The following is a 24,939-nucleotide window of genomic DNA, read 5'->3' on the forward strand; positions in this document are numbered from 1 at the left end:
GAAATTGATTTTCGAAGTACACAAAGTAGACATCGTGGGATAATAAATGAGTTTCCACAAATGTTTTTTCGATAAAATTACGTCCTCAAAAATGAAGAATATGTTTGGTTTTTCCATGTACACAATTACCCACAAGGATCCATAGAATAATAAAACTAAGATCCGACAATGGAACGTAAATCACCGAGAAGTGCCGTCCCTATAATTTGGAGAATGTAAATTAAGACCAACGTGACTATTTTTCATACGGCTAGCGACAACAAGGCAACAACTCATCTTCCAAACGGATTTCATATTACACTAGTTCCTCAGGGTCTACTTTCTACGTTTCCTTTCTTTAACAAAGGAGTCGTAATTATTTTTTTGTATTTGTTCAATAGTTATAAGACTTCCGTCCTGTATTCCATGTTGTCTTGCGCCTCTGAAATCAGACGCATATAGTCACGTTTGGTCTACCTTGGTCACGTTATTAACTATTAAAACCTCCTTAATAAACGGAACACCACAAGGCAAGATATTTTAAGAACACACAGATCCATCGCTGACCTCATATGCATTCGACTTTGTTATCAGGATCGTCGACTTCAAATTGTCTTAAGCTAATCTATGCACATATCAACGTATCTCATTCCTTTTCAATCTCATATCTCGAATATTACCCGAATACGCTTCAGACATCACTACTTAATTTCAAACAAACTTCCGAAACTTTTTCTTTCGGAGCGACCACATGAGATGTCACTATAGAAATCTTAGCTATCCACTACGACCACGAAAATCATGTTGATATTTTCCCTATTACTTATCACAACTGACCTGATATTCAGCACACATCCAGTGCCATTATCAAGGTTTAAGGTATAGGGTGGTGGCGGCAATTTACATGGGTATGGCCAGCTGTGGAGAGGTGGAAGGGGTGTCTACATATTTGAGAGTCTCCTAAGGGTATCGAATGGAATTTGTGGCGTGGCATGCATAGTACGATAATATATGACAAAGATCTATATGATCTATAGTCACAAATAGGGTGGTTTCCTATTATTTTTTTATTGCCTAAATCGAAAGATTATTACTCCTGGAGTACGTATTTCACGCTTTTAGATTTTTAAATGACGATATGTATTTTTCGCGATTGTAAAAAGTGAAAATTTTCAAGCGCGAGAAAACGCGACGGCTAAGTATGAATGCTGGGAAAAGCCAATGTCACATATTTCTGGTTCCCGCTGTCGCCGTGTGAGGTGAGCTTGGAGCGAGGATATGTGCGCCGCTATGATACAGGCTGGTATCAGGTAGCAGAGTACCCTGCTAGCAGGTAGCGCTTCGCTTAAATAAGGATTATTATTCCCCTATCAAACTAAGGAAACTTTACGAACTTAGGTACCTATTCGTAATGTGTGATTATTAAGAGATGTTTCCCTGAGCTCTGTGCCTCATGCATACATTAGTAATCTCAGACGATGTAAAACTCCTACCTACTCGTATAGAAACTAGGTCCCCGTGACGTCACGTGGAGTGGCATCGCATGGGCGCCAATCTGGCCTTTTTCAAATGAGGATAAAATTGACCATTGCCATTCGTCAAAACCGGTATTTCTAAAACTAAATAATTTGTATATTATGAATACACTAATGGTGGGTAAAGAATCGCAATCAATGCCTTTCGTTTTCTTTCATGAAGGAAACTACCCTACTGCAACCAATATTTCCCATGGTATCGGTATCGTACGAGGATAGCGTCTTTTTTTAACCTGGTTCGGAATCGCGAAGAAAATTCCCGCGGTAAAAATAGGAAGTCATTACTATTTTAAAATCGTTCACACTTTTGAACACAATCATCTTTATGAAGGACCAAAACACTGTTTTCTTGGTCCACCTTCGTGGACATCGACCCAATTTTCTTCAAGACTCTAAATCGTTACCTTTTCCATTAAACTTTCAAACAAAATATGACCCCTATGATTTATTTTCAGCGTAAAAGTCGCAGAGTCGCAAATCAGTCGCCACCGGAAGAAACCGCAGTACACCCACATTATTTTAATCGAAACCACTGGTGAACTTGACTGGGTTAACATCTTGATTATAACCTTCCAAGGGAAGAGGCCCTCTGATCTCAAATTTACTCGCGTTAAGAAAGTCTATGAGTCCCAACAATTTTTTCTCTTTTCAATCTATTTTCTTCCGATTACTGTCTAGCAATGCAGAAACTGATCGCTGCACAGTGATTATTTATTTTTACGGTCATTGCTCCGATTGTTTTCTTCACTTGAAATTTGCCTTGTATTTGACGTCATTATGGGTTTCAAAAATACAAGTTATCGATTAAATGGTGGAATTTCGAGCGATCCGTTCGCCGAAATGAGTGATTTTATACGAACTGAACATCCACGGCTTCCGCACCAGCGGTTGCGGCTTCCAAAAACCTTTTCCGATAGTTTGTCTTCCTTTTCTCTTCCTAAACTCCAGATGAAGGCCGTCGATAGCATACTGTGTGCATTGGAAAACAAATCATACTTGAGAGCCGCCATTATCTGTTTTGCCTCACTTCCTCGAACAAAGTTAAACACTCCCAATTTCCTTCGAATAATCCAATCAGAATAAGAACTTGATTCCCCGAAAGGAGATATAGTTTGTTTATCAAGCTTATCATTCTGAGCACCTGCTTTATAATGACTCCGTTTTCATCGCCGGATGAATTTATCAGACAATGCAAGGATTTCCTTCTTATTCTGTTATCTTTTTCCGGTTAATTCAGATGGGTCATTCGGTCTGTTTCTTCCCTTGAATTGTACATCTTAAAGTTCTACGTTTGACCATACGCTCTTCTTTTATTTTAAAACTCAATTCGAAACCTCTAATACTTCCTTTAAACTCAAGGAACTATTTCTCTCCGAACTTCTCAGTTACAGCTTAACTGGCGTCACGTTTTAAGAAATCGCCTGCAACGGGTTCGAATTCCGTCTTAGTCTCGGTACGCTCATGACATTTATGGCAGTTCCCGGAGGTTCTCACTAAGACAAACGACAGGAGCAGTTGAAACTCAAAAGGGGATTCGGACCACCATAATCGTTGGAGGAGTAGACAAAAAATGTTTTTAGGAGTATCTCTATACGTACATCGTACTACATTTTTAAGGAATAAGTAAGTCTCGAAGTCAAATCAAAATTATTTCGGGCATACGGGGTAAAATATTTCCCTGTGTTATCAATCCCGATAATATATTGCAAATAAATCAAATTTAAACATGCGTTATAATAGCGTTTTGTTTAAAACAGTGGGGGCTAACATTGGAGCCTCTTTTCCAAACATCTTCACTCACAAATGGGAATTTAGCGAGATCGATTGACAGCACAAGTAAATGTTGAGGAATTATTAATGGCAATAACTTTAAATAGTAATAAAATGAAATTGATTATGTGTAACGACTTGCTACAACCCGAAAAACATTTTTCAATCAATGCTACAAAGTATCCATTATTGCCTCCCTCCCTCCCACTGACTCCGCCCTCAATTTGAACACCCTCGAATTGGCTTGCATTTGGCACTTTCAAGCCAATAGCTTTCCGGGTTTGAACGTCGCATCCTAACGTCTATTCCTAACCCCCCCTCCCCACGCACCTCTCCCCTTTCCCTTGTCCAACATACTCCTTTCCTCTCCATTCTTACTTGAGTTGAGGAAGAAGTTAAGTGCTTCGAAAGCTCCTAGTTAATATCCCGTGTGAGTGTTTCTTTTTTGTGTTTCTATGTGTATTGATATTGACTTAAAACTATTTATATTTATATTGCGTGCTACGTGCATCTCGTTTGTCTAAACAGTGTGTAAATATATATTAAAGTATACGAAATAGCATTCTTCTTCTTCTTAGAGGGCAAAAACCATCCTTGGGTTTGGGCCTTCCCTACAGCTATTGTATGTTGACTTATATCTATTGGCACTTTTCTCACATCTTTTCCCTGGAGATCTTAAGTGACACCATATCTTTTTTTGGAGTTACTCTTTCTTGTACTTCCACCAGGGGTAAATTTTGATGCACGTACATTTTGCGTCATATGCTCCACCAGTTAAGTCCCAGCAATCGCATTTCTCGTCATTTTGTAATAAGTGCTACATTTCTTCCTTTAATTTATGAACTCGTATTATTTTATTCTCCACACACCTGAGTTCGTCCACAGATTTATCTCGCTACATTTGTTTCGAAAATTGCCCGTATATGTATGAGCTGCTCTGAAAGTAAAGAATAAAGATATTAATACATACTTCCTCTGCTATGTACGAGTTTAAATAAATTAATGGTGATGAGTCTGATAGGAGGCAAAACCTGACTCTTTACGGCACGGACAAAGGACTCTTTACGGTAGGTACGGTACGGAGGAAGGAGGACAAGAGAAGATTGGAGGCGTTCGAGCTGTGTGCGTTGCGAAGAAGTGAAGTGGACGGAGAGAGGAACGACGAAGTGCTACACATGGTGGGTGAGGAGAGGCAGCTTTTAGATGAGATGCGGCGGAGATAGAAGGCATGGATGAAGCGAGAACTTAGCGGGGAAGGGATGTTGAAAACAGTGTTGGGGGGTAGAATGTTGGGTAAACGAGAAAGAGGAAGGAAAATAATTGTAGTTTTATAAAGAATGCCAGAGGGTAGGCCTTACTGTTAATTGAAGTGGGAAGTAAATGAAGGAAGGGAGACTGCCAGAATTCTTCTTGAATACTCCACGGAAATACACCTTACTCGATATAATAATGTGCTCTGCGAATTATAGACGCATGATTGAGCGTTTCGGCGCATTCCAGTAGGGACCACTAAGCATAACGAAGAGTGGAACTGGCGATTTTCGACAGGCTGCCCAACAGCTACGCAGATGCGAAGATAACCAACACAGCTCGATGTTTACCTGTACATATATTGTGTATCCCGCTCTGGAAATGGACCGTCCCTAAATGGCGAGGGAATTGCGGAGGATTATCATCGGGGAGGGGCCGACGGCACGCCCGCCCTAAAGCATCCCCGCGCCACTCACTAACTCACTGGGCCATCGCACATGCGTAGACGCGCCTCTCTTAAGGGTGCCGGAGGGAGGGGTGAGGCGGCGAGGGTGAGGGAGCGGAGAGGCTGCCAGACAAAGAGAGTTTCCCGAGTGGAGGCTCTCCGCTGGGTGAGTGTCGGACCCACATCGCATCGCACTCAACACAATTCCGTAGCGGAGCTCCATCCGACCATCTTATCGTTTTACACCTCCACTATACAAGCGACATAACTAATTCCATCATCCCTTTACGGCTATATTCCATAAACCCTTTTACTGCCAGCCCATTTCAGGTGGGATGTATGAAGACTGCCAAGGCTATTTTCCGGAATTAGCAACATTTCAGATTTAAAAAAATTTCAGCTTCTTAATTTTATTTAATACATCTTGATTTTTTTCCAATTCTTAAGATATATTTATGCCTTATAGCCATAGATAGATTATGGGGGTTTACATAAATTACAGCCGTTGAAAAGGCCACAATCACGAAAAAAAAGTGAAATAATGCGGCCTGATAAATCGGCCCCTGGCAGTTTTCGCTCAACCAGCGAGGGCCGATATATCAGCCCGGTGACAGTAAACGGGTTAAAGTCTCACTAATTGTCAATCTTGATTCTCTCCAGCAACTCCCTCGCCCTCAGGCCGTTTTACACGGGGCACGTCATTGCGCAATCTGACGTATGTAAGAAGACACAATCAAAATTGCGTCGTGTGAAGCGGTGAATCGCTAGAACACGCGAGAATGCGTTGATGCGAGACGGCAAAATAGCCCCCACTCTAACTCCAAGCTCGCATTCTCGCAATTTCAACATTTGTTTTCGGTGCTAACCTGCGCAATGACGTGCCCCGTGTAAAACGGCCTTTAGCCACGGTATACGTGGAATGAATGCGCCGTTAAAAACATAACAATTTCAACTGAGAAATATACATATACACGTATACTTTCATATCAAGCAAATTTAAGGCTTAGATATTATCGCAGTAAATAACTCAAGCAGCACAAATCAATTTTTAAAAAATGATAATGATGACAAAATATAGTTCTTCTACAGTCAAAATTCGATGAAAGCACAAAATTGTTCGATTTTTCGATCAGATAGCAAATTCAAAGCTATCAGTAACGTGGAGATTGATATATGAAAATAAAAGGAAAGTGTAATGCATATGGCGAAATAAAAGGACGAGAGAAGAAGACTATAGTAAGGCATATGAAATAAAAACACACTTAAAAATAAAGAAAAATGAATCAATAATTGCGTTTATGTCTTTCCTGATACTTTATATTTTACGGTTTTGTGTTTTCCACTTTTCCTAGGTACCCACACATTTTGACTAATCCATTAATGAAGAGTTAATGACGAATCACTATATTATAATACGGTACCTGCATTTCTAAACATTTCAATTTTTTTATATGTCGCTCAGATTATAATCCCGGGACCCTAAGTCCAACACCAGGACCCAGTCAAAAGCCCAACAAGCTAACCTGCTCCCCTAAATATAACTACCAATTTAACCATGAAATATGAGCAATAAAACCCATAAAATAGGTACTGATTTATTGCTACTGGACTCATATTCAATACGTCGAACTTCCACTATATAACGCCTGAGTCAGTTGAACTTATTCATAAAATAGGTGTCAGGAGGATAAAGGTGAAAGAATCTTCGCCTTCAAAAGTTTCTGACACTTTACATTACCTACCCTCACGATAGAACCAGATCACGGTTTTCCTTCACCCCCTCTGCTAAGGTATCCTACTAAAAATCCTGGCGACGGCAGATTCACCAAGGTTATTCGAGGAATAAATTTATTTCCAGTCAAACAACGAAAATAAATAGAAAAATGAATTTTCTATTTTTCTGAGGCATTTTAACAACTTTACATTTAATATACCTACTAGCATGGATCATACAAACAGTGAGGTTCCCTTATAAAAGTTTAGCATTCCAATCTGTTTCATCATTCTTATTAAGCTGTTCTTGTATCTCTCTTCCTTTGGAAACCAGCAACCAAATGACATTCAACGGTAAGTCCTTCAAATGAAGGGACATGTGTGTGACTTGACCCACTAGATACTACACAATGATTTTTTCCTTCATCCAGCTATTGTTCACTTACTTAATGAATAACACATAGTGAATGCACAACGAGTATATTACAACTTCCAGAGCGTACCGTTCTCTCTCCGTAAGTTCTAAATTTGCCCTAACAACGCACCTTCTCCCCTCTTCGTTCATGGCTCTTACACGCCCTTCTCATCACAAGTGAACTCAAGTGCGGATTCCCCAAACCCACGGCCGCGGGTGGAGAGAATCAACTCGTCACGGCAAACTTTAGATGAGTTTAAACTCAATACGTCCACGCTCTAACCACGCGATCCGCTTGACAAGGAAGTGTGGAATGGGAGAAAGTGGAAAGCGAGGGTACAAGGAAGCGAAACAGAGGAGATAAAGTACTGAAAACGAAAGAAAAAGGATTCACACAAACTTTCCACTCTCAAGAATTTTTCTCTGGTGTTCAACCGGGTTAGGGACTGCATATCGTAGGCCGACGTTTTGTTGGGAGACTTTCCCAACATCTTCAGGGTTGAGATGATTATTACAGCTTCCAGAGTCTTCTATTTTCTCACTTTACGTCGCCGGCCTCGGTGGCGGCGGGGTAACGTCCTCGCCTGCCAAACAAGAGGTCGCGGGTTCGAGTCCCGCCTGGGTAGATTTCCCCTGTCCAGAGCATGATTTTTCGTGTACGTGTTACATTTGTTGCATACCCCGATATAAAATGGCCAATATGAGCTGTATTCGGTGGTTTGAGAATAAAATAAAAAATACAAAAAAAATATCCTTCGTTTACCGTGGTACTATGGTAGACGTGATCATGAGGAGAAAATAAAAGAAATAGACTGCAAAACAGAGAGATTTAAAATGCCATTCTTCCCTCGTACTATTAAAGATAGCAACGTTGACTCAATTAATAGGATTAATGGCGTCACTCACAAGGGTGACTCATTGCATGTTTTTTCCATAGTTCTTTTCTTGCATGTACTTGCTATAGTAATTACTAACTATTGGCAAGTTTTTTTAATGGATATTAATGTATATTTTGCTAGCATGCGTAATATTTCTATGACAGTGCGGTGTGCATGTGGAGGTCCTCTTGCGTGCTGCATGCTGATGATCGATCACCCCCAGCCAAACACCCTTAAGGTGGCTAGCAGGGTATTATGTAGAATTTGCCCTACCATCAAAAGTTCGTCCCTCTTCGTACACGGCCATCGTGTCATCACAGCCCTATCATCAGCTCTGAATATGTTGGAAAAGTCATCCAATGAAAAGTCGGCCTTCAGCATGCAGGCCCTAACCCGGTAGGAACTCCGAGAAGAATTCACTTAAGTCACTCACCGGTAAAAACTCAGATTCTTCATTTATATTTTCAATATCCCTAACTTTTCCCCGATTTCCAGTCCGAACTCTGTTAAATATCCTTGACTTCATATGAATGACAATGCTGTAGTATACAGGGTCGAACGCAATAAGATAAATTATCAGAGATGTTTTGCCGCACGGATAAATATGGGAATTCGTTTTTCCCCCGAACCATTAAGGACTTAAATAAATGCTAGTCGCGGATTCGTTGGAGCATTTCCTTTTTATGTGTAAATTGCTGGTGTCCGAACACCCCCTTCCACACGCCTTTTAGGCGGCTTGCGGGGTAGTATGTAGATGAAGATTTATTGTGACATAAAAGTAATGCAGTAATAGTAATAGCATCAGCAGGAATAGAGTCACGTAGAGTGCAACCAAGTCCAACCCAACCAGGAACGCCCACCTCTCCGCTTGGACGCAACGACACTCCGCGTATTCAATCTTCGTCTTATATTCTTCGTCGCTTCTGGAGTTTTTCCCTGACCACAGTCTAAATTTTCCTGACATTTTCGAGAACTCCAGTCCCAATTTTTATATATCCGACTTCTCTCACCGGTGTGAACACTGAGAACGAATTTCTCTATTTTTTCCACGCGATAATACAGAGTTAGAGCGTAGCGAAGTGCCCCAGCGAGGGAATGGAGCGTTACTGCAAAGTCCTGGTTCGAATCCTGGGTGAAATATTTGAATGCGAGAACGAAAAATCCTCGCCATGTTAGGTAGCGTAGGAAAAGGATCGGCACATATTACATATTTCACTCTGTGCAAATTTTTGCTTACTTTTCGGGCGGATGTAAAAACGATGAATACTCCGAGTAATACGACGAGGTCAAGCTCCATGGAAAGTATTTCCAAGAGTCGCCTTCTAAGAATACTATGAAATGGATTCCGATGTAAGGGGATTGCTAGTTCATGAGCTATAGCTCAGCTTTTTTATTATCTCTCTTCATATCCCTAAAAACAGCTAATTTAAGGCTTTTATAACCAGGAATTTAAAAATCAACAACAAGGTACCCTTCACAAACACCCTTGACCTGAATAGGGGGACTCTACCCAGGCAGGACTCGAGCCCGAGACCTTCAGGTTGACAGGCGATGATTTTACACCGCTGCCGGCATAATTTCCCTCGGCTTCCAACCTACGTTTTAAAAAGGTATGAAATAAAAAGTATAAGCAGGTAGAAGTAGAATTTAATATAAATTGTCCTCCATTGCATTGAAAATTTCAAAATAACCGCTATCGAAGGCGACAGCTAAGCAGTTAACGCGCAAACATCATATGAGATACGTGACGTGAGAGGCGACAGGTACACAAAATTGCATTTCGTTTGATAAATTCTTGATAAAATGTCACTTAATAACCGCTGAAATGCTTTTAAAGGATGAATTTACCGGTTGAGAGGGAAAGACGGCCGTTGAGTGGAAAGGACTTGGCATTTAACAAGTTGAGAATACGTAGAAACAATGACTCACAAAAGTCGAAGAAGTAGGGGAAGTACCTGCACGAGAGTGAAACAATGGGACATTTGGATATCGGTGAAATGACGACATTTTGAAAAGAAAAAAAGCACGAGAAACGAACAATGGCAGAGTGAAGATTATAAACGAAGAAAAATAATAATAAGTGAAAATCAATCACCTACTAATGCCATTTCTTAACACCGTTAACGCCTGAGAAAAACATTTTAAAAATACAAAATGCAAAAAAAAGGAATATGTGAACGGTAAAGAATTTGAGCGTGGAGAATATACTGAGTTATTCCTTCCACAGGGAACCTTCCGAAAATAAAACCAGCAAGACATTAAAAAATAGGGCCAATTTAAACGAAAAACAATTGAAGTAAGATGAATTTACAATCCCAAAGGTCTACTTAAGCATCATCATTATAATAAGTACTTCGATAATTCACCATGATATATGCAAGTATAATTCCTCACGTTAAAACATTAATAGCAGTCACAAGCCAGATTGTAAAAGCCAATGTAAGCCAGCAACCTATGGTTGGTGGGGTTAAGCTTCCAAGTTTCAACTGATCATCATCATCACTGGCCAATAACACTAAGATTGCTTTGATGCACCCCTCCACTCAATTTTCCTAATGGCTAATCTTTTCACACCTAAACATATTTCTTATCCTTCAAACCTTTCTTTACTTGTTCCACATACATAATTTGTTCGAGGTCTTCCTCGATTTCTGGTTAGAGTAAACTTAAAAATTCACAATGATACTTCAGAGAGGAAATGTTAAAATTGTCACCAACCAACTGCTCCTATCACCTTGAGCTTTCATTGATCATAGAAGGGGGTAGTCAAATTCCGACGTGGCCCATCCTTGCAGGTGTTGCGTGGGAGGGATGTACCACCAGCGACCCCCACCCCCGTGGTCCCACCTACGACATTTCCTTCGCACTCACCCGGGGCTCAACGCACAATCAATAGCTGCGCTTGACCCAGACGATCCCACAGGAACAACAAGTTTCGTTTTCACGAACGTCATGCATAAGCAATGCACGTCGAGACGGGTCGACGGGATAGACCGACCGACGATTGCAGGGAAGAAGACGGCTTTCGAAGCCGAGCGTCAGAACAGGGCGTATCCACCACAGAGAACGGCAACGCTCGCCAATTTTCTTACACTGCCGATAGCGTGAACGTGTCGATAGACCCGTATTTTTCCAGTTTTTTTAATCCGTTGACTACTTCTCGAAGCTATTCGCGCCCAAAAAAATCGATGGCCTTTGCCCTTAAGCAAAAGAGTTGATGACGTCACCGACTCCTCCCGAGAACCTCACCGCGTCTCAGCTACAACTGGGCCACGGGCATCACAGAGTGAAAAATAAAGGTTTGGTGTGGTAGCTAGCCTTCACACCCTGAGGGCCCGGGTTCAAATTCCGGCAATGGCAGGTATTATTCAGAGATCCCTCCTTGGGTGTTACGTGGCGGCCACGTAAGTACCACACATAGTCCTTCGGATAGGACGATAAGCTGTGGTCCCCTAGGCGCCTTTCGTTAATAACAGGCTGATGCTGACGCCAGATTTCTCACCACCCTTCATTTCCTACCCTTTCCCTCATGGGACAAATGACGCTTCGCCTCCTTCAAATGGCACACTTCATTCTTGTGAGGAATTCCTTCCCTCAATAGTGGTTATCTCCGAGTAAGTTAATGAACCGAATGACTGATGACTTCAAAATAAAAACTGGCTGTAACTTCGGGCGCGTTTTTTTTTTATTTTCAACATATTGAAGAATGGCCGAATGAGAATTTTTTCGCAGTAATATATCATTATCCCTTATATTAACAGTTCTCTTAATTAATTAATATTCCCGGGCTGAGTGAACGATCACGATCCGATAGCTTAAGATGGGGAACCACGACGGTTGGACCGAATCGAATATGCTGAGGCATATCTAAAAAGGGAAGCAACATAAATACCAATTTCTAAATTCAACTAAATTACACAACATCAAGACAGAGTTAGCTGACTTTCTCAGACTTTCCCGACTATTATCCCAAATTTTCAGACTGTATTCAATACACATTTTGCCTTAGAACAAACCTTGCAGGAAATAAATGTAAGATCAATAGAAGATAAATCATAAGATGAAATGAACTACTTAAAACCGCCAAAAATGCACGTGAATTTTAACAGCTATTGGGTGACATGTTGACCAAAATTTATAAAAAATCGATTGCGTGAGAGGATGAGGAAACATAAAAATTTACTTATAAAACGAACATGACTTTTTCTGATCTATTTAGTAATTTTCCAGAAGAGTGATAACATCTTATAGTATAACCTAGCTAAGTGAGGTTGGCGGGGGTTGACGGAAGTTGAAGCAGTGTCTCGAAAAGCATCTAAAAGTAGATTACATCTCTAAAAGCCTCGAAAAGCGAAATGAATCAATAACGCTTCTAGAGCAGCATTTAGTTTTCCTCAGGCGAGGGCAATATATTCTCACAGGGGTATCTGGACCCTAAATGTTCGTAAAATTTATGGAATCCTTAGGTTTGTACATCAGGAAGGCACTGACGATAGGCAATGTATTAGCTCCACTTTCGTCTAGAGCGCAGCAATCATTGTCACGCCCTTCAGATATAGCATAAATTGAATCCATTTGATTACTTTTGCAACAACCAAGGATCAGAGAGACAACCATTTTTACGGCATCATTAGCACGTCCCATACGTTTCATTGGAAGTGAAAAAATTCCCCAGTAGAATTCACGCACTCACGACTATCCCAATGATGAACGCCTTCCACCACGTTGGCTCTTTTCTTTTATGAACGACCCTCTCGAAACATACCATTTACTGCTTTGGTTTAACTCTTTTCGTTTTTCGACTCGCATTCATACAACCAATAAGATCCTACGCTCTCTAAATAATATATTTATCTGCAGTGTACATTCCAAATTCTACCTTTTCCATACGTAACACTAAATGCAAGCCTAATTTACAATCACAAAAACTACTAGAAATAGCCACACATTCTTCCACTAGAAGTGGGGCAACCGTATTACACAGCTCTTAAATGTAACGAAAAAATGAAGCATTAGTAATATTCGAAGTACATTTGGAATTTTTGTCCAAAATAATTACACCACAAAGAACATGATTTTTTCATTAATTCTAGCTGCAACCAGCGGAAATTCTGACACTGAGTAAAGGAATTACGACACTTTTTCGAAATGTTAAGATTTTAAGAACTTTTGCACGTTTCACTTTTCATAAATAATTTATAAAATAAAGAATAAAGATCTTGAAATCCATGATTATCATTTTCCTTATTCGTAGATGAATCAAAATATACAGGAACCCGAGTTCATTGGAAGACAATAAAAACTCTTATTCAATAACATCTAAATTTAACAGAAATCGCAGATATAAAAATAGATCCCTAAAAGAAATGAGGTGAGACCCTTTTCCTGCTCACTAATCGAAATTTAATTATGATAATCGAGACGGGATAAGATATTCGAGTTACGAATACGAATTGGAAAAGGAATGTTTTTATAGATTCATTACAACTTTTCATCGATTGAAATGACAATCTTATAATTGGACGCGATAATCATGACTGATCAAATAGCATGTTTCAAAATAGAAACAGCTTCTGCTGCAACGAATGGAACAACGGTGCCCTCAGCGCAATGATGGCGATTTCCAGGGTGACTCCAAGCATAGGACTCCGATTGACGAAATATGAAAGTGGTTTCCGGCAAACCACGGGTCACGACTCACAATAGTTTGAAAGCCAGCGGGGCGGAAATCCGCATAGTCACGGAACGAAAATGATTTCAGGCAAATAAAACAATAAATAACAAGAAGATTTAAAAACCCCGTTATCATGGCGTATATTGCCTATGAACTCACTCGCACATCTTTACATGATTGAACATGAAAAACTTGTCGAAGAGTATTACAAAGTTGAGTTGTCACATGCCAAAAACGAAGGCACAAAAAGGCGTAAAAAATGACAGAAAGATAGAGGTACAACGAGATTTCGTGAGCAGCAAATAATAAAAAAAACCTTGATGAAATGAAAACGCGTTTATCAAACATTTTCCGAGGATTATAATTGGTATTTGATACATAATTGATATAACACAAAACGGAACCTATAGGTATAAAATATTGGTCGTGGTATCTCTACTACACCTACAGCATCAAAATTGCTCAATTATACATCTCAAATAGAATTTATGTAAGACAGTGAGGATTGTACCGAATATCTTTACATAATATCCTATCTACAGAACCGACTGTAGAGAAGTAATCAGCATTAACGGTTTATGTTCCGTGTACATACACGCGAGATATTGGCGTTTCGCGGTCACAATAAAAGGCATATACAACAAATTTCACATCTCCATAGCGGTATATGTTTGCATACATATATATATACCCGTAAAAATACATTAAAATAAAAGAGGCACTTTTTTTGACTGAATATTTAGAGAGGGTTCAGAAGATAATGGGCCACGGGGGAACCATTATACTCCAGGGCTTATGAAACACCCAATCTTAGTCACTCTGACCAAAAAATGAAGGTATGACAAGTAAGAGCCAGACAGACAGCTAAATGACAGGAGAGTTCCATCAGCGACAGAGAACAGATACGATATCTGCGAATAACAATGACTTTGATCGACTCTTCAACTCGTGATATGACTTCAACGATTTTCGAAACAGCCAACGACAGGGAAGGCGACATCATTAGGAAGGCATTCATGAGGCAAAAATAAAGAATGAATATTTTCTAAAAAATCTCCAAAGCCTCAGTTCATCACTATTGTATCTTACCATCATCTAAAATTGAACCTCAATCAGGACACTCGAGGCGCAGTCAAATGAATCACGGGCAGAAAAGCATGAATTGCTCCAATTACGAATACTGCAAAGGAGGATCCTCAAAACGGCCTCTAACAATAAATGTGCTGTCACCCACCGCGCACTTAAATGGGTTTGCAAAAGTCGCCACTCGCGTCGCTGACGGACAAATTGATCCAAGTTTCACGGGGAAATAAGATATAATTGGGGGTGTTAACCGAAATTTATACACTTGATGAGGTGATATATCAAATTTATTACTTTTCAATGGTATTCCTCGCAATTACAATCATTATAATGAAAAATATTGGAAAAAATAGTGGATCGCATTGCCATCATCACCGCGCAGCGGAAATTTTTGAAAGCCGATTAAATTGCGACCGAAGCGGCAACAGAAATCAGCCTTCTGTGTGATGGAATTGGGCCTCCTACATGCAGTCCCCTTGGCTCTAATACACAATCAAAGTTATTTGGGAGCCATTCCCAGAAATAGATATGCATATATTTTCCACAGAAAAGCTCCTCATCAACTCAAATTAATTCAAAATAAATTTTTGTGATATTATCAATGTTTTCCTCCAAATGACCAATGCGAATATTCACGAAAATATCTCGATTTTTTTCAACTATAGCGACCTTTCAGGCGACTTTCATCAAAATTTAGCACTTTTTCACGCCCCTCTCATAACATTAAGCACGAAATTTTGTGTTCAATAACAAATAAGGAAATCAATCGAGAAAGCTAAGTAGTAATGCTCATTCAAAGTCAATAATGCTGCCCAAATATGCGAATCTACAAGTGATATACATACTGAGATTAGTAAATGACTGTAATTATACCAAAATTCATGAGAGGCCGCCGAGGCTGACAGCATGTCACACGCATTCGAAGAGTATCGTAGAAACGTAAAGTTCACTACTATCACAAAAACCGAGAAGAACGAAAGAAAAAAAGAATTGAAATGTACACGAAGTGGACAGTAAAATACTTTCATCTAACACATTTACCAGAAAAGCTCCTGTGATATAACATTAGATTTTTGTCTTTTAGACCGAAAATTCTCGAGTATGCATATCTGAAGCATGGATTTTCACTGTACAGAACTATTCGAGAGAGAGCCGGCAAGGCAGCAAACATTAATCGTTACAGAGGAGAGATTAAGAATTATGACTTACCATTTTAATAGCCACATGCTCGTTGTTGTATAGATTTTTTCCTGAAAAGAAAAAAATGGATACGATTAGTCAAATTGACACAAATGTACAACAAATATAACACTGTGTATCAAATTGAAAGGTCACAAAACTTTTTTTTCGAAAACGTTTCGACTTAAATTCGCAATCTCACCTCCAGAACTGTGAGCTATAAGTATCGACAAGGGAAGGATAGTCAATTAAAAATTAGGATATAAAGAAAATGGAACAGCTATACCAGGAAATTTGGGATGTTCTGACACTGGGCTATTGCTGCTGCATGGTTCATCGTTAGCCCACAGGAATGTAGCATAAGAAGCAAAGCCATGGAAATCCATGAAAAAAATTATACACCACTTCTACACGATTCGTTTGCTGTGTATGTACTCGAAGGAGTCTTGATAATGCTGCAGTGCAGCGAAACATGTCGACTGTAGTTTAATACATTTTTATGTGGAAAGTGCAAAGTACTTCATATCTACTAATTAGCTGCATATTTATAATCAACATTTGTAAATTATTGGATTTTTGCCAAAACTGTGAGTGTTACGAAGTTATGAGAAACATTCAGAAAGCAGAATTGCATGAATAATACCGACATTTTGTGAAAAATGTTTCACTGTTTCATAGTGTAATTGAAGCACAATTTGTAGCGACTCAGAATTTTAATTTACTAAAAATTGAGCACCCAAAATGAAGAGTACACAGTCAACGAATTTTATTCGTTGGAATGGTAAAATAATTTTAGGGCAAAGTACAAAATCGATTTTGCATCATTTTCCTGCAATTATAGATCACTTCCAAGTGACAATATTACCTACGGAGGAGAAGTATGAGCAACTTTTGTATTAATAAAGCTAGTTCATTTTCATTTTTTAAATGAAATACCTGATTAAAATGGCCAGAAATCTTTGATCTTGAGTAAATATTTCCTTCAAGGGAAATATGCATTTTCAAAATACATAAATAAATCACCCCAAATTTCCCAAAACTACTGTACGGCAGTTGAAGGTTGGCTTTGGATGTCAAGGATTCACACAGGGTATTTTAAGGGGCAATCAAAGAAAATAGAAATGAAACTTCCGACTTTCAGAAAACGCAATCACATTGGGTGAATTTTGCGCGAAGAATCAGGAGTCTGACTCGAAAGGAAACAAATACCAAAGATACGTTCACCAATTACCGCGCAAGGTCCAATTAGCACACGACATTCTGCTTTAGCCCGAACCGAAACATTAACTTTTCATCTAGTAGTATGGTTCGCCTCATTGGAAATTACTAAAAAAGATCGTTCAAAAATGAAAACCCATGGAACATGAGCAATTACCATGCATCCATTCAGTGAACACGGAGCCTAGGGTAAAAATATACCCAAGAGGAAAAAATTGGAAAATTAAGGCAATCTGTGGAGGCGATGATAGAGAGCTCCTGGTGACCCTCAAGTGACAACCGCCGAAAAAGCCCCAGGGATTGAAACAGAGGGGTACAGATTCCTAACTCAGGAGCCATGAGTAGAGTATATCAACTCTAATCTCTGTCGAAAGGAATTACCAACTGGGTAACTTGAGTGTTCTTTCAGCAGGCTGGTTTTCGGGGCTACTACCGCGTAGATTCATCTCTGCGACGACAGTTTCGCCGGCATTGCAGCAGGCTGAAGCCGGCGAAAGCTTACACAAGGATTTCATACGCCTCTACGAGTGAGTGATCTGTCTTTACTAAAGAAGGTTTGATCGATGGTAGTTAAGTGATTAGAGTAGCAAAACCATTAGCTTAGAACCAAATTGGCAATTGTAACCGGCGTGACTATCGCGTGAAGGGCTTAATGAGATACAGTTCCACGAAAAAAAACATCTCTAAGGCATATTTGAATTAAACTTGATTAAAAATTCGACGTATTTTTTTACGCCTAAAGGCTATAACGGTTAAATACAAACGTACTCTCTCTGAAATGCATCCTTTCATACCCTAAACTTGTATAGATAAGGGACGAAAAAATTACATCCCGTCGGCTAAGAATACAAATTATCAATTTACTTACACACCCTCGACATAATAAGTTAAATGAATTTTTTTGGCATGAATACAAAACATTATTATTATTTTGCGTCCGAAGGCAAGAAAAAAGTGGAGATGGTATATTTTCCTATGACACGTCCTATACAGCATCGTAAAAGTATTCTATCGTGAAATGGGAAACAAACGTTACTTCAGCGACTCCCAGCCCACATTCCACTCCGCGTCACAAATTATTCTATTTTGCATGGCAAAGACTCACCACTGAAAGCGATCTTCCGAAGATAATAGGATTACGTGATGACCTTTCACATCTCTCTCTATCTCTTTCGAGCTTCATTTGCATCGCATGAATTGAGCTGTAATTCCATTTTTTGCTCCATTAATGCGAATGCTTTGGTGACACGTTCCGCAATTTCTGAATAGGACTAGGTAAATACATGGGTATTTGCCCGGTCCAACCGAACGAAAGCCCTTTCACTCAATAAGTTCGTTGAAAAACTGAGGCCAGCTTTTCCCCTCGGATAATAAAAGAAAAGTGACCATTCGATATAAAGGAATATTATAGAGAATACTTTACAGGAGGAAAGCGGAGAAAGATGAACTTTTGGCGATGCTTGAGAGGCTAATTTTACTATACTAGAACATGACTTGGGAGCCAGATGAAATAAAACAACGTGTATTACTGTTTGAGTACTCTATCGAGAAAGGTAGGTTTCCATGTAGTATGAAAGATCCACAGGGAAAAAAATCATCCGCCTTGACTGGGATTCGAACCCGGATCCCCCGATTTCCGGTCGAGTGCTTTAGCCAGTTAAACTACCGAGGCATCATTCTTCCTTGTGGATATATTCGGTATAATTTAAACTTCCATGAAGTACTCTAGCAGTCTTCCCTCCTTTCATGGACTTCTCACTTAACTTCACAATACGGCCTACTCCCTTTCATTCTAGCTAAAAAAATTCTATTCTCTTCCTTCCTTTCCCTCGTTTACCTTACGTTCTCCACCCCCCTCTCATCCATACCTTTCGTCTCCTCTCTATCTCACCTAGAAGCTGCCTCTCCTCACCCACCATGTCCAGAACTTCGTCGTTCCTCCTTCTCACCGTCCACTTCTCCCCCACCCACATCTCGATCGCCTTCAGCCTTCTCTCGTCCTCCTTCCTTGGTACCCACGTTTCCGAACCGTAAAGCGCTACTCTCTCGATCATACACTCTTCCCTAGCCATAGACACCATATACATAAAAGTATTTTTAATTGCGAAGAAATTGTTGCAAAAATGTAAATATGCACAAAGATTGAGGCAAAGGGATTCAAAATAAAATCGGTCCGAACTCCCGACAAGAAATCAACATTTCATTTTAGATAAACTATTAGATTTCAATATTCTGAGGGGGGTATGGCTTTTTTCTCGCGCATTGAATGAATGACAAAATTCCAGATCTCTATTACATCATGCAGGTATTTATTGTATTTTACGCCAAAACGTTCCTCTCGTGCACTATCGCTCGAGCTAATAACGTAAATTTTATATTTTTTGTCAACAGCAGTCACCTGATCACCAGTCGAGAATCTATACTTTTGTGAAATATATAATTTCATGGAAATCCAGCGAAATTTTCACACATTTAATATTCAATTACAGTCGAGAACTGAGGGCATCGTAACGTGAGATAGTGAAGAAAAGGTTACTGAAACATCTTCAATAGAGTGTTGCGCTCTACGGAGTGGAAATGTGAGCAGTATGAAATAATAGGGGGATAAAAGACTTGACGGCGTTGAAGAAGTGGGGTATGGGGGAGACTGGAGAAAGGGTGAAATGATTAGAGAGGGTAAGGAAAAGAAAAGTGCAAAACCTAGTGGGGGAGGAGAGGAAACTGCAACGCGAAGATTCGGAGGTATGTTTGTAAGAAGCAAGCACTGAGCGGGGAAGGAACGCTGAAGACTTGTGTCATAGGCAAGAAGTAAGTTAAGCGAGAAAGGGGGGGGTGAATTGAATATGGTTTATAGATATAATGAATGGTAATAGACCTTATAGTGCGCTAAAAAGGACGTATGACTACGTGAGGGGGGACAGGATGATATGATTCGTGAATGGCTTACTGTAAACTTACCATACTCGTTAGAATAATAAGAATATTCTATCAAAAAATGAAGCAGACCCTTGAATGCTTACCTAATTTATAAAAAATAGAAGTTTGCCAAAATAACTAAATACGTATGAGCATAAGCTCACGGAACAATTAAGATATCTTTAAGAGCGACACAGAGAACATCATCTTAGAGCCCCAACATATTTCGAGGTCCGACAGAAACGATAAATTATTATAGATATTTTTTACCCCTTTTATTCGGGAAAACGCCCTTGCAATGCTGAGGGGAGGCTGACGAGGGAGTGACACGCACCCACGCGTCTCACACCTTTAACAGAACGGATAGAGATGGGAATTCGTTTTTTCCCCGAGCCATAAAGGATTTTAAAATATACTAGTCGTAATTTTGTTTAAGAATTTGCTTTTTATGTAAACGGCTGGTGTCCTAACACCCCTTATCACACGCCTTTTGAGGCGGCTTGCGAGGTAGTATGTAGATGTGTCCAGTGATACATCCACAGCAAGGAGAGATGCTGAGGGTGTTGAGCGGACTGTGAGAGAGACGACTCCATCTCACACAGCCATCCTGACATGAACCCACAAAAACTCTGCGGGTGGGGACAGAACGTGCCTCCAGTTCGGGTCGGGGATCTCCCCCTTCCCTTAGTCCCTTCAACAAGAGGCAAGGGTGTGCACGAGCCATGGGCATTCATTGGGGAAGGAAAGGGTGGATGGGGACCCCTTTTATTCGGGGCAACGCACTTGCGATGCAGAGGGGAGGCTGACGAGAGAGTGGCACGCACCCCACGCGTCTCACACCTATCCATCACGGAGAGGGGACTTCATCAGGCTTATGGAGACCTATCATCGGCCTGGACCAAAACCGGGGGTGTACACTTGCTATTACTCCCCAACAAGTCACTTAGGCATAGGGCAAAAACAATTTGAACAAACGGACCCATTTCCGGATAAAAATATAGGCCAAAATATAGACAAAAAAAGGGAGAAAAGCACTCTAGAAAATGAAGGAAAATCTTATCAAATCTGGATTGGGATGGAAAAATATGCATTTTACTCATAATAGAACTCATCACTGTCGATCCAGTGGTCGTATTTTGACATTTATCATGAAGTATTACTCATTTAAAATATAAGCCTCACTGGGCGATAGTCGATATGAACGAAATGTTGAATTAAAGGAATGTATCAATCCCTCTCGTATTTTGTCTATTTTCACCACTGATTAATGGTTTAAGGCTATAGTTATTATCTGGAAATGTTCAGGATACACAAAGTACACCCTAGTTAATATTAACCTGAATATTAAAAATAAAAATTTAGTTAACGACGAAAACGGTTTAGTATATAAAGCTATAAAATATTCAAGAAGGTAGCCAAGTGATACAGCAGGAAATCTCACTGGCCCAGAGTGAGAAACCTTCCACATTTCTTAGAGCTTATACTGACGGCAAAGATTAAGAGAAAAGAGTTAATACCAGATACAAACAATCTAATTCACTAAGTATTTCCTGGCGGGCAAGCGCGTAGCCGGGTAGAGACAATTTGCAAACAACACAGCCACACGGGAGTAAGAAGACAAAGCACACGAACCAAACGCCAACACGTGGCCGCAGTTTGAATACTCAAACTTTGCACGGCTATTTGAATGCTTATTGTAAGTTACTTTAGGCCACAATATACACATATATGATGATATCCAATATACATAGCTAAAGCAAATTCCGGATTATGGGCCTATGCAGACCGTGAGAAAATATATCGACATTCTATTTACTCTTTATACTGGGATGTCTGTCGACCAGGGAAAGGGAAAATTAAGAGAGTTACACAAAGTAAGGGATGAAATGTAAACTGGCGATAAAATAATTGCTTATGAAGCAATTCACACATTTTTTGTGTCACATATTGCCACAATTATCCAAGAAAATTCAATATTCATCACTACTTCCAACAATTTAGGGATGGAAAAATACGGGGAGGAAATTTTTTTCCACCCCAGTTTACAACTATGGCTATGGCTACAACTGAATGAAACCGCTGAGATGGTTACTATTGCCATCTTACTGATAACACATATTGATACAAGAGCGTAGATTATGTTGTGCTAAAAATAAAATAAAAATAGGTATAAAAAGGAAGCACAAGAAGAATGAAACCTGCATCAGTATAGGACCGTCCAAAGTAACTACTCTTACTCCATCAATAACGCATTCGAAATTCAATTTTACATAGTTAATATTAATTGATAAAAGTTGTAAGTATCCCTTTGAGGCTGTTCCGGTTCTTGGAGATACTACGATAGAATGATACACGAGTAAATATGGAGTAGTTCGACAAAAGCATTAAAATAGAATTGTTATTTCTCATAATCAGGCCTTCTCTTAAAACGGCCACACGGGGCTTTTCCAGTACTATCTATTTATACCTCAGGATCAATAAAATCAAATGCATTCCCGGAAGAATTACTCCGCCATTATTCCGTTTACGTGTGCCAGCATTGCCAATCGCTCAACTTGAATTTCGTACGAGTGGATGTGAAGCTAACTAGGTTTTCCCCGTCCACGAAATCACTCCCATTGGCAATGGTAATTCGTAACCGCACACTGTGACATATCATTCCTTTGATTTCCATCATGAATACGATAATTAAAAGGTCTCCTCATTTATTTCCGTCCCACTGGAGTTTTAATCTTTCAATTCTTGGGGAAACCGGCGAGGTGACCGCCACGTGGAGGAATCGTCGAGGGTAATCGATACTCGACTTGCGTCGAAGGGCTACACGTATACGAAAGAGAGGACGGCACAGCCCTCAACCCCACACACACACAAACTCACGGGAGAACAGGAAACAGCCCTTCCCAAACGGCAGCGCCATTGGCGCGTGGGCGACCTACATGAAAAAGGGTGGGCGTTCAGGGGAGACGGGGAGATGAGCTGCGAAGCGGGGGCGGCCGCCCCTGCGACATGGCCCACGCGCACACAATATTAAGGGATGGAAGGCTCGCGACGGACGGGTCCAAGCCACTGCGATCCACCTTGTGTCAAAAGGTCGATATGATGATAACCTGGGGTGGTTGCGGTACCTTAGATATCTACATTTCCCTCACCTTTTTACGGTCTCAATTTGTGAGAGCAAACCTCATTCCTCCCGGGCATTTATGGATTCCCATAGTTAGGGATTCAAACCTAAGGTTTGAAACTCTTACGGCGATTGGTTTGAATAGGTGAAGGTTGAGTTCACTCCGGACTAAGTCACAGGCCAATTACCTGCGCCACCTCGCTTTTTGAAAGTTTTATTTGGGGGTGTCCAAACGCTTCAAACGGTATTAAAACCCGTGACTCTTCGATAACTAGCCCCGTCATGACAAAAATGTAAAAATTCATTTACAATAATTAATATTCCTAACAAAATAATTTAATTTCTCCACCGGTATATGAAGAAATTCTATACCTGTTTGTATCCCTTTATGATCCATTAAGGGCTATATTAATAAGAGGATTCTACTTGTCACCGCAGGTTTACATGGCAAACGGAACTCCAACATTACTTTTTTTATCCCTTCACCATGCCCAGTGCTGTATCAGGCAAATTACTATTCCTTCTCTCTTATGGGTATGGGCACATAGGAGAGAGCGATATGTAAACAATTAATAAAGATTAATTAATACAAACACATCTTCCTCTTCCCCGCTTCCAATCATTCTTCGCTCCGCCACAGTTTTTGGTAACCATCCGTGTTTAGTACACGTTCCATCCAAACTCTTTGCCATCCATCTAATTCGCCATAAACCCTCTTCGCAAAAAACGTCAAGCACTTCCCCTGTTCCCTTCCCTCAACGCACATCTCTCCATCTCATTCTTTGGACGATTATTATTACTGCTAAAGGTATTCTACCGGTTAAGATAGGTTTAAATGGAGAATTTTGCGGATCAACTCATATATATGCCTTTCCCCCGAAAAATTGATTCTCTGTTGAAGAAAACCGAAAACGATTAAGAATCTTTGCGAAATACTCATAACTAATCTTATTAATTATGTGCATTAATACTGCCATTTATTTTATTTGTAAAACAAAAAAAATAAGCAATCACATGAACCACGTTGATTTCTATATCTCCGAGGAAATACTCAGTTCAATGCAATGCAATTTTGGATAACACTACAAACCATTTCTGAATTTTGTTGTCTTTTAAGCATGGATTAACCAATAAATCGCAATTTCACGTTGTCTATATCAAAGACACCTATCACAGGGAAATAATAATTTACTAAGAAAATTTTCCTGAAATTAGCGATTTAAAAGATAAAGGTTTTCCTAAGAAGCACATTTTCGAACTTAAGACACTGAAGTTACTGACACGTAAGACACTGAAGCTACCGACACGTAAAATATACAGAGTATGGTAAAAGGAGGAACCTCGATGGCCTAGTAGCGTTTCGGCCCACTCGGGACACCCGAAGGAAAATCCTCGCTTTGTAAGGTGACCAGGGTCAGTACATAATGTATAATTAAAAATAAATAACCCGGAATACCACAAATTGAGTAAATAAATAACTTCGTAATATTTTTGTGATTTTCAATGAATAAATCAATTACAATAATTCATGAAAAAAGGAAATTTGGAAATAAAAATTTAAATATTATGCCTGTGAATAAAATTATTAACTTCAGCTTACATAATTGATGTGACTCAATCCATGCACATACTTCATTAGAGAATGATAAGATATTTTTCAATGGCAAAATAATTTGTAGATGAAAATGTAGTAAAATATCAGGAAATCCTCGAAATGGTGGAAAAATAACTAGTATTTACAATCCTATTATCTCCCCAACTA

General features: G+C 39.8%; 1 protein-coding gene across 4 annotated transcripts in view; it reads right to left on the bottom strand.

The window, feature by feature from the left end:
- LOC124166370 (casein kinase I) overlaps nt 1-24,939 on the bottom strand; it is a 230,067-nt gene that overhangs the window by 96,885 nt on the left and 108,243 nt on the right. For all 4 annotated transcript variants that reach the window (XM_046543863.1, XM_046543864.1, XM_046543866.1 and 1 more), the window contains exon 2: nt 15,953-15,993. In XM_046543863.1, coding sequence (XP_046399819.1) covers nt 15,953-15,993 — 41 coding nt within the window. The remainder of the gene's footprint in view (nt 1-15,952; nt 15,994-24,939) is intronic.

Source organism: Ischnura elegans, chromosome 10, assembly GCF_921293095.1.
Source record: "Ischnura elegans chromosome 10, ioIscEleg1.1, whole genome shotgun sequence".
In the NCBI taxonomy this organism is placed as follows: Eukaryota; Metazoa; Arthropoda; class Insecta; order Odonata; family Coenagrionidae; genus Ischnura; species Ischnura elegans.